This window comes from Barbatula barbatula, assembly GCF_947034865.1.
Source record: "Barbatula barbatula genome assembly, chromosome: 11".
Classification (NCBI taxonomy): Eukaryota; Metazoa; Chordata; class Actinopteri; order Cypriniformes; family Nemacheilidae; genus Barbatula; species Barbatula barbatula.
In genome coordinates this window covers 16,425,275-16,436,711 of record NC_136774.1, presented here as the reverse complement: position 1 = coordinate 16,436,711, position 11,437 = coordinate 16,425,275, and the positions used below count along the sequence as shown (strand labels likewise).

Here is an 11,437-nt window from a genome sequence, read left to right as displayed (position 1 = left end):
TAAAAACTGGCATCACTTAAAATTTTGGATAAGCATTTTAAGTATATATCCCAGTATTTATATTTATAGGAGTTAAATAGCAACTAGAATGAAAATATCCCAAAACTTTCAGCATTTATTTATTTTCAGTTTATATTTGAGTAATGTACATGGATTTATTTTGTAGTAAATAAAAGTTATCGAGCGCATAGCGTGGTGACGTCACCTCCGCGCTCCGGAAGCTCATGCTCGTCGTTGGCTTAAGCGCTGGTGTATGTTGTCGAAGTCAGCGAGATTCAGCTCTCTTTTATCCATTCATTTTAGTTTACTATAATCCGTGACATTTGTTAACGAACTTAAACACGTGGCGGAGGATCACATTTCAGCAGAAATGGACCCTTCTGGAAATGGTGAGGAGTGGTTTGTGAGAAGAGCATTGTGTATTTCGGAGCAGGTGCAGTAAAGCTGAGGGGGTGGCGCCTTTACAGCAGTGCAAATAGAATAGATTATAAAAATAGTATCGTATAATAAACCTCTCAAACCATTAATGGAATTTAGTATGTTTTTGCTTAGGTTTAAGAAGTGGCTTGAATTGAGTGTAGCCTACTTCCACGGTTGGCGTCGCTTGCAGGTACATGTAAGGGTGTGTGAGGGCAGTATTGGTGTCTAACAGCTGATTTTTGACTTTACATGGATATCTTATAGTAGAAGAACAACAACAAGTACAAAATAGTGGAAGAACAACAAGTAAAATATGACTAAAAAAAACAAACACCTAGCTATGTCTTTTTTCGTTCTGCTTAAGTAATCATAACAAGTAACAACGTCATTCCTGTTTTACACATCTGAATTTTGTGCCTCTAATTTTGTGGTATAGACTCGCCAATGACATCTACAGGTTTAGCCAGTGGAGAGACTCTACCACCCGGCCTTACAGAGGAGGAGGCAGAAGAAATGCAGCTGGAGCTCACCAAGGTACCTCACACGGCACTCCCTTCACCTTAAACACAAACCCTTAGCTACAAACCTCACCCTCACACAACCGGCTGCTAAGATTATATGTAGTATTGTGTAAGTCTGAAATTCAGAATAGCTGTGGAAGGTGTGTGCTTGTATTAGATTTTGCCACAGTTTACTCGATCATGTCAAGCCCATATTTTTTTCTTTCTAATACTTGACCAGTGATTGGGTGAACAATTTCCAGCCCAAAGGCTCTCTAAAACCCGCCAACTCCAACAAAAACCAGCCCAAATTTTCACTGCCACAAAAATGTGATAGAATTGTATGGCAATGTCGATCAATGATGATAATGAAGTTTGACAAAATATAATGAAAACCAGGAACACAGATCAACGGATCAAACATAGCAAATGCATTAAAGAGAGTCCAGGATATGTCACCTATTGTATTATTGCTGCTCTTTGTAAGTCGCTTTGGATAAAAGTGTCTGCTAAATGTAAATGTAAATCCTTAATTTACAGATTATTCAATCGCAATTATAATTCTACACACAATTTATTACCGTTAGAGACCGTTAGCGATAGGATATGTATACACATATCTTATATATTGCATATATTTGTGTGTTAGGTGGATGATGAGATTCAGACACTGAGGCAGGTTCTGACAGCTAAGGAGAGGCACGCCACAGAGCTCAAACGCAGACTTGGCATCAGCCCTCTCTCTGAAATCAAACAGAACATCACCAAAGGCTGGCACGACGTCCAGTGCTCCAGTGCGTAAGTACTTCCTTTGTGTCACATCTCATGCTGTTCTAATACTGTACATAAGGTATCTGGATCTCTCTGTAGTGTATCTATTTTAATATATGATGTATTCACATTATGCACATAAATTATTCTGAGTCTTTTCTAAGGCTTATCTTTGGTACTCTTTTACCAGCATCTCAGCTGAGGCCTTTTCTATATATACATTTCCATATTTCTGATTCTAGTTATATGAGAACCTCACAAACTGTTGGAGACTTGAATCGTAGGGTAACCTCATCTAATTTGTGAGTTTTCTATCTTTCGCCTGTTGCTTGGTCTTGTGATGTTCAGTTGCTAGGTGTGTGGACCTGCTTTCGTCTTGTCGCTGGTATTCTTAGTTTTCCTTTTCTTGATCCTCACCTAAACAACTGTGAAAACCATTTCACTACTTCCTTTCCCCCGTCGTCAGTTTGCCAGCTGTCAATTGAGACAGTAGCTAGTGTCTTGTCAAATGAGGCTATTTGTCCTTAATTTAATTTTCTCATCAGTTTATTTTTACAGTGATGACTACACTAAGTGCTGTTTATATTGAATGAAGCTGGCTAACTTTTGATGCTTTGAGACGTTTTCACTTGAATCTTCCTCCTTGTTACAAACTAGCAGCACAAAATGTCACAACAGTGAACTGTCCTGCTCACATATGCAGATGTACTATAGAATAAAGCGATGCGATGAAAAAAGAACTACATCTTATCTCACACAATACGGGATATCAGATATTAAAGTACATTTATAAAATAAAGCAGAAAGTCATGAAGATTATTCACTTTTACCAGAAGAATATAGAATATAGTTTTTCAGAATATTAACTGTCCATAGTAATGGTATCACACACACACACACACACACAAACGTCATGATGATGCGTGAGTTTAACACAATAGCTCATGTGTACTTTAGGTTGGTTTGTATGACAGCAGAAGGCATGCAGAGTATTTAGACTTGAAAGAGGTCAGACCTGTTTAAGCAGTCTGTCAGCTTCCCAGTCTAATTGTTTTTGAAGTGATATGCTGCTTATGGTCAAATGATAATTGATTCGTCTTCTTCATTTGATGTTTCCATTATACACACCATATAAATAAAATATTTGTATGTTAATACATTTATACTATGTGAAAATGTGTGTTTGTAGATACCTTACAGCTTCGGCGACACTGGAGGACATAAGCCGCTCTGAAACGTGAGTTTGTTCATTTATTGTTTAACATCTTTCACAATATGTAGTGTCACATTTAGTAATGCATTTTCAGCTAAATCTGACCGCAAATTATAAATCAATATTACAATTTTTCTGTTATGGTAAGGAGTCAGTTTTGAACACTGAATGATTATGTGCTCGCTGAATGTCAGATTTATTTAAACAGTTTAGATTTTAATAGACATAATACATCATTTTAAAGCTTTTGATCTTGCATTTGAGAGGTGTCCCTAAACAAACAATTATACAGATTGAGAACACAACAGAAGCAAGACTACAGATTCAAAGACTTTAATCTTGTAACACCACTGATTTCAAGATTCACTACTCTCAAAGAAACTGAACGGCAGGGTTCTCAATCACACTACTGCAGAGTTCCCTCTTTTAACAACCAAAAAGATCAGACGATAATCACAAAGATCGCAAGAGCATGAAAAACTGCAGCAGAATAGGATACTAAACTGCTGAAAACTGTTGCAGAAATTGGTTGTAGATATCATCCTTGTTGGCACAGTGATCTCTCCCGCTCTTGGAACTGTCTTTTCCGTTACCAAGATCCTTGGGTGCTAAGCTAACACCCACCCCCGTCATGTGTCTGATATAATATCAATACTGCTTGATCTAGGACACGGAGTCTGTATACATATGGTAGAAAGGTCAGGTTGTGCAAGTTATGTGGTTTGTTTACAGGCATGTGCCTGCATGTGACTTGGAGAACACGTGATGGGATTTTGCAGTGGCTTAGCCATAATTAAGGTCATTAGTGAACACTCTTAGGGAACCTCTGTGACTGTTTGGTTAGTCATGCATGAGTGTGCAGGAGCGAATGTGTATTTTGGAAAAGAGTAAGAGCTTATCTATATGCTTGTGCGTATGTAGGTGTAAACAGTATGCTTTGGTTATGTGTGAAATCAGGATGAGAATATGCATTTAATTCAGGCATCATAAGATCAGACTGTAGCATCTGGTATTCTAGCTGCTGCTCTTCAATAATAGTCCTGAACTTATTTTTCTTTTGAAATTGTAATGGTCATCAGCATTTATTGCACAAGCTCATCATTAATACAAATAACAGTGTCCAAAGAAGATTCAAAGTCGCCTGTGAAACCAGTTAGTAGAAAACTCCTTGCATGGCGTGACGGGGGTTAATTACAATATGATGTTTTTTTACAAGTTTTTGCAACTTGTTGCATCTCCGTTTTACAACCCTTAAACCAAAAATGTTAATATGTTCCACATATGTTCACAATGCATCTGACAACTGACAAGAATCTTTCTTTTTTTAGTTATAAGAGGACTCAGGATACTCTCTCTCAGGCAGGTCAGATGACATCAGCTGCCTTCTCCACGATGGGCTCGGCCATCAGAAGCAGATTTGGAGAGATGAGGTGAACATCACATTCCAGCATTCAATTTAACCCCTTTCTCTCCCATCTTTCAACAGCCCATCTTTCAAAGCTCTCGTCCATCTCTACATCATTTCCTCAAAAACTTGTTTCAGAGGCATTCAGAGTAGTTTTAACATTTTAATGAATTATTACAAATGCGGTAGTTTTTATTATTATAATAATAATGTGCATCAATTAATGATTTACAATGAGAGTTTCTTCAAAATGTACAGTGGTCTGTTTTTATATGATGCTGAATTCCACACAATCTTGTTCTTAACTTGGACAAAGCAGAAGTGACAACAGTCATATTTAATCACATTTAAACATATTTTACCCAGCAGTCATAATACTAGACATGAACTAACAGCCAGCAGCCTGTGACTGTCAGTAGTTGTTTTAATGTGATGGGAAATCTCCAGATGGCTAACCTCGATCCCTGTTTAGTTTTGCTCAGAACTGTTTGTTGTGAACACCATGTCAAGGAACAGATTGTATTAAAGGTGAAGTAGTCGGTGTTCACTGATAGATTTTACAGGGAAGAGAACAGGGTGTTTATTTCTTTGAATGTTCAAATTATCTTGCCTGTTTATTTATTTTGTGTCCAACTTACCAGTTGCATTGCTTGGTGCCAACTAACAAACAAACATTGTTGCAAATGTGTGTCTCTTACATTTCTGATGTTTTTGCATTTAACACTCTAGTGCTCTTTACATAGTGATTTCTGAAATATTTGTAAACGACTGTCGCACTTAAAATTGCCTGAATGCCATTGATTTTAAATAGTTGCAGATTGTAACGCAAACAAATGATACTAGAACAAATTTAACAGAATAGACATAACCTATTTTTTTTATTTATGCTGTTACTTTCAACTAACTGGTTCCCTTCAAGTTCACACAGGTCCAGTTTAAGTATTTGTAAAATACATTCATACATTTTTGAGTGTGGCCTAAGTGTATAAATGCTTTCTAGAGCAACAGTTTATCAGTAATATGTGGTGATGGAGTTTTGAAGTGTTGCTTATGTTTATTGCTGTATTTTTTCCCCTCAATGCTGCGATCGGGCTCCTCAGGGCTCTACCATACTCTGGGTAATAGGTTTGACTGTGAATGTTGTTGTAATGTAAAGCTTGTATTCTTACTTGAATATTTTGTTCTGATGCTCTAGTAAGATGTTCATTGTGCTGTACAATCTCTTTCTCTGCTCGTCTAACGCTGCCTGCTTGGCTAATGCTTCTCCAACCCGCTCTCTGCAGTAGTAACCTTTCCATGCGTCACTCTTTAAGTATGCCAGCTATGAGGTAAAGTACCAGCCACAGCAGCACTTCTTTCAGTTTCTATCAATACTATTATCTGTCTGAACGTTCTGTCTTCAATCTGTTGTCATACAGTGGGCAATTCTTAATGAGAATAATTTGAATTCACTTGGAAATATATGTATTTAATGCAACTAGTCTTATCACTGGATAAAATTGTGTTTTAGATACAATATGCATTGCATGACAAATATGTTATAAGGTTTTTGATATGATAATAATGCAGGCATTTCTCTGTCTTTTTCTGCATGGAAAGCAAGCTTGAATGAAACTCAAGCTTTCATGATTAGTCATTAATTGTAAAATATCTTCTCAGGAACTCGCCAAGCTTTAAATCCTTTGAGGACAAGGTGGAAAACATGAAGGTTTAACCTTTTCATTGTTTTCGGTTTTGTTTTCATATTCACTCCTATTTGTTTCATTTTCTGATTCAGACCTTGCTAATGTAGTAGCTGTGTCTGTAGCACTGATAATAATTTTAATGTGTGTTTATGTTTCAACTGTATAACTCTGTGTTTTGCTGTTTTGTACCCAACAGTACAAAGTAATGGGACGATCAAACGGAGAGAGCTCGCCGACTAGCAACAACGCACCCTTTTGAGCAAGAAGCACAACCAGCAACTGACCTCCGTGAACCCTGTGTGACATATTTCACTCCATTAACATCAAATGAATGTACGAACCGAACATTACGCTTTAATACGCCGATGCCAACATGTAAAGGAGCGTTTCACTTTCACCCTTGTAAAGGTGTTGTAGCCAAACCGTTAAACAAAACCTCTTAAATATGCATGTGGAAAAGGTGGAGGCCTATTGAAAGAAAGCTTTCTTCTCTATGCACCACATTACCTTCAAATGTAATTTTTTAAAAGCTGTTTAGTTTAGTGAAATGTTTCTACAACTCTTAGAATGTGCTCCAATATAGATTTCTCATCCTGCTACGTCGTAATTGTTTATTATTTTTACATGCTTTCTACAATAGTACTGCACTAGTTATTACCCTGCGTATTAAATGCTTTTACTCAGGGCTAAAGGTGCTACTGCACCAGATTCTCATGTTTGAAGGTGTGTGCTAAATCATTCACGCGTAGGGGTTGTTTTGTCTAATTTGAGCTATTTCCCATTTTCAAAATGATAATCCTAAAACTACCTGATGTTTTCTAACAACAAAATGTTACAAGATATTGAGTGAATATGTTTTCATTAAGCAAGCTAAACACATCTTCTGGCTACTCTAATATCCTTCAGAAGCTTTTAACTTGAGTTGAACTGTTCAATTTACTATTTCTTGGTTGACATTAAGAACTGGATTTTATCTTTTTGATTGCCTATATTTCTTAGTGTCCTGTCATGCATAGATAGAGTGCATTCGTAACAACGCAGTTGAGGCATTTGGTGACATGATAATGGTTGAATTATTTATTTTCTAAGCGAATGCATGCAATTGAAAAAGAGCATAAATGCAAGATCGGTGTATGTGGATTCGTAAGGCTTCAAACCTCATATTGTGGTGCGATTAAGGTCAGTGTCACTCGGAGGTGATTGAAACCCTCTTGTTTTGGGTCTGTTTATTATTTTGGTTTTGATTCTTTGATTTGACTGGTGCAGGTGGGAGTACTTGACATGTTGTAAAATATGAATGTTACAACGGTGACCTAAACACTGTATCATGATTGATGCTTTATGACTCTAAAATGCTTGACTGTTAAGGGTTTATCAAGGACAAATAAATTAAGAAAAACAACACAGTGACTGTTTTTTCAAGCACACACTTCATCCATACTGTAATACACAAAATGAATAGTAGGTGTCTTCATTTAGTTTCATATGCACTCGCCCCAAATTGTGTTGTAATTTCTTGAATATTCTTGCATTACCGGCGTTTTAGTGTTATTGGTGAAGAAACAAAAACAATCTGCTAAAGTGACCTTGATAAAATGCGCACTGTGTTTTGTTAAGGGTGGATTAAATGCCCTTGTGTGTGACAGCTGTCGAAACCCCCCACCCTCATCTACGGAACGACATTATTGTTTTGACAATGTGCCAAGAGAACAAGTCACGCCCCTGTTGTCCTGCCAGGGTTCAAACAACTTCGTCCACCCAAATGCCACCGACCAAGTCACGCATCGAACTCATGCTAGCAACCAAGCCACGCCCCCTCCAGGATGGACAGGTATCTGACGTCACTCCGATAATAAAAAGCCCAACGCGCCCAAGCGGCTGTATTATCCGGAGCGGACGAGAACGAAGGACCTTTGAGGTTCTCACCCAAACACCAAACTACAAATGGGCCCCGTCGCCTAGCGTTTACTCGACCAAACTTTGCATCTCGTGCTTTACCAACAACAGCACTCGCCACCTTTAAAAAGTAAGTGAATAACACACATTTATGAGAATGTAATTTATTGTATGTGATTATCATTTAAATAAACGTAAATATGCCTAATATTAAAACGTTATACATTAAATAATATAAATCTATTACATTTGAATAATTTCGTTTTTGCACTCGGACATCTTTGGTAAATTACACATGGTTTATAATAAAAATATAGTTAAGTGTATGACAGGTTGTTTAATATTAATATCGCTATAATTTACAAGTATTTCTGTGACGTGAGACCATGTTAAATTTGTTACGGAGTATTTTCGTATGAAATCCTTTACTGTATCATGAGTTTATTTGGTTTTAGTGGATATCGTTATTGTGTGTATTTGTGTATAACACAAATTGGCATTAACTGGTCACGTGGTAAATCCCTCTGTAAACTTGTTAAACATAAAAACCACACAAATTCTAAAGCTGTAACTGGGTAGTTGACAGATTAATACGCAAATTTGTTTAATATGGTGTGATGGCAAACAATGAAAAAACAACATATTTGATATGATACAAAAAAAAATTTAAAAGTGTATTTTACGGTGGGTTTTCGTTCAGTACACTTACCTTTAAATCATTTTTTTTTCACTTGAAGGTAGAGTTGCACTTATAATGTTGTGTGCATGGAATATCACAGACATATTTGGGTTGGTCTTCCCCTAAATGTTTAAAGTAGCTGCTTACAGTCCCTCATTGGAGAACAGGGTTGTGCAGGCATTCAACTCGTGAATGAAGTGTGCAATGAAATGAGAGCCTAAATACATGCACATGTCAGTGCTAGCTGAGTAATGCTGCTCTATGCAGTGACAGCTGCCGAAATATCATCACATCACTATCTGGAAAGTAAAGATCGTGAGGGAGAAATGGTCGTACACAGTTTCAGTAGAACCTTCTCTGGTTCTTTCACGTGTCAGATATGACTTAAATTTAAAACTGTTCTGTGCTTTATTGCACAGTCACCAGTACCAAAAATACACACGCTTAATGCGGTCCGATGTGACTCAGAGTGCACTGAATAATATGCATGTTTCAGCATGTTGATTGCCAGCACCATGTGTGAGATCTTGGCAGGGTTAAAACCCTGGGTGCCAGTCATGAGATACGGCACAGATTGTTTGGGCATCAGAGATGTTTTCCAGACTGCACTATAGGGTTAAAATGCCACATTGGTTTCATGCACATGGTCATGATTTGGCTTGCCCAGAAACATTGCTGAACTTTTTTTACAGGTCTTCCATCTTTCCATCTTCCACACGGTTGACATTTATAGGACGGGAAAATGGCAGCAATTCCATCTAGTGGTTCACTTGTCGCCACCCATGACTACTACCGAAGTGAGTTCGACTTTTAGATTTGATTCTGTTTCACATTATTATACATTTAAAGAAAAACAACACTTGTGCTGTATATTCTCAGTAAGTCAGAAGCATAATTTGATGAAGCAGTGAATGAACTATTTTTGTTGTGCTTCTTTGCAGGGCGCATTGGATCTACATCAAGCAACAGTTCCTGTGGCAGTTCGGAGTACATGGGGGAGGTCATTCCACACCCACCAGGTATCGGAAGATGTTTATATATAAACTAAGGAATGGAAAATGTATGAATGAAAGGAAAGTCTGATTGTGGTATCTAACGGCAGGCCTAGCACGTCAGGACTCTGGCCATTGGTGGGGCAGCTTCTTCTTTGGGAAACAGAACCAACCGAACGGATTTGAATCCCAGCAGAAGTAAGTTAAAGAACATATTTGTGTTTAATTTGGAAATCATGTCCTGTGCATTTATAAGATTGTCTGTTGGTTTTGATTGGCACAGGGCTGGTACCTACACTGTAACAAATGGCCAGGTGACCTGCGTTGCCCGAGAGATTGTGATGAAAAGAAAAATGAGCGAAAGCAGTGACTCTGGGAAAGAGCCTGGATCTCCCCTTCCTTCGTAAACCCCCCCCCAATCCAATGCCACACCCTTCGCCTCATCCTGGAGTCACCATGGGCAGACTTTGGCGACGGAGGCTCCGTTTTTTTATTTTGTAAAAACTGAATGCTTTATTTTCATGTTTAAATGCTGTTTGTTATTTATGACCAAATCAAAGCTGTTAATCTAAAAGCCAAAACTGCTTTTAACAGGAGAGTTTTAGTGTATACCCATTGTATTATGGGGTGTAATTGTTTATTTGCAATATATCAATAAATGACTGACTGCAGCCCACAATACGGTGTGATGTCAAGATGTGATGTTATTTCAATTTCTCCTATATAATGTAGTTACACATGATTTGAAGTTTGTGTGAAACAAATTAAATTAAGATATGCAGTTCCTTTGGAATAAATTAGGTCATGTTAAAAGAGGAACGGCTGGTTACTGTATATGGATTAGTACTAAACTATATCCGGAAACTGACTCTGCCCTTTTACAAGAGATCCTGTCAGCCAGCTATGCTCAAGACATTTGGAATTAAACAGGCTTTGAAGTGATTAAAACAGGGCACACTAATACGGTTTATATAACGCAACCTGCTGCCAATGGATGTATTTTTTTGTACACAAAGAAAGAACCCAATAAAGAAATTCAAGTCTTGTACTAAAATAATCCTTTACAAACCAGCCAAATAAAAAATCCTGACATGCTCATCTGGACAATAAGAAGGAATTAGCTGTAAATAAAAGGAAGGATAGTACTTTTGCCTAGTCATCTTGTGAAGGGTAGTCACTGCTGATCCTGTTGCTAATCATAGAAATAGTGATGATTATCAAGCAGATTCTTTGATATAAATAAAACTGCTGTGTTTCCTTTCCTAAAGCCATGACCTGCATTTCATATGTGCACACTATTGAGTCAATACTTATAAGGACAGTTTGTTCCCAAGCTAAACCAGATAACCTGCTGTATATCACCAAAGATGAAGTCCTTCAAAAAATAACCTAAACTGCAATCTCATCTTTTCAAAAACCTGTCATATGGCTTTTTTCTGTTCAATGTTATATGAACAATAATATGACTCTGCACTGTAAAAACAACAACTTGTATACTTAACTTTTGTGTCAAGTTTTTTTACTTGACAAATTTAAATTTGTGGATTTACTTTAAAACGTTATGTCAATTATGTTCATTTACTTCAAAGAGAAAAAGTAAGTCAATTTACTCAAAATGTTTTTGCAAAGGTGGCCACAAAAAATAAAAGTAAATTTACTTAAAACAACAGGTAGGATTTACACACACTTTGAAAAATAACAATTTGTAATATTTACTTAATTATTGTGTAATTATTTTTACTTGACAAGTTTGATTAACTTAAGTTTTATGTCAAGTCTTTGCACACATTTGTTTAACACGTAAGTCTGCTTAAATCTTTTGCTCAACGTTTTTCCAAATGAATTTTAAAAAAAATGGCGCGCTACTTAAGATCTA

General features: G+C 37.1%; 2 protein-coding genes across 11 annotated transcripts; both read left to right on the top strand.

Annotated features, from left to right (window-relative positions):
* The first annotated feature begins 162 nt into the window (after positions 1-162).
* Positions 163-7,422, top strand: tpd52l2a (tpd52 like 2a). Of its 10 annotated transcripts, XM_079466729.1 has the most exons (10): positions 210-389; positions 857-954; positions 1,570-1,718; positions 1,934-1,993; positions 2,881-2,928; positions 4,233-4,334; positions 5,410-5,427; positions 5,593-5,637; positions 5,969-6,017; positions 6,191-7,376. In XM_079466729.1, the coding sequence occupies exons 1-10, from the start codon at positions 371-373 to the stop codon at positions 6,251-6,253; spliced, it is 651 nt and encodes a 216-aa protein (XP_079322855.1). In that variant the 5' UTR covers positions 210-370; the 3' UTR covers positions 6,254-7,376. The 10 variants fall into 10 exon arrangements, with proteins under 10 accessions (XP_079322858.1, XP_079322860.1, XP_079322864.1 ...); XM_079466732.1 differs by lacking the exon at positions 1,934-1,993 and having other exon boundaries at positions 163-389; XM_079466735.1 differs by lacking the exon at positions 5,969-6,017.
* A 342-nt stretch (positions 7,423-7,764) lies between these two features.
* On the top strand, positions 7,765-10,240 carry ppdpfa (pancreatic progenitor cell differentiation and proliferation factor a). The gene is made up of 5 exons (XM_079468466.1): positions 7,765-8,020; positions 9,262-9,366; positions 9,511-9,588; positions 9,672-9,759; positions 9,845-10,240. The coding sequence occupies exons 2-5, from the start codon at positions 9,312-9,314 to the stop codon at positions 9,966-9,968; spliced, it is 345 nt and encodes a 114-aa protein (XP_079324592.1). The 5' UTR covers positions 7,765-8,020; positions 9,262-9,311; the 3' UTR covers positions 9,969-10,240.
* Positions 10,241-11,437: the final 1,197 nt, after the last annotated feature.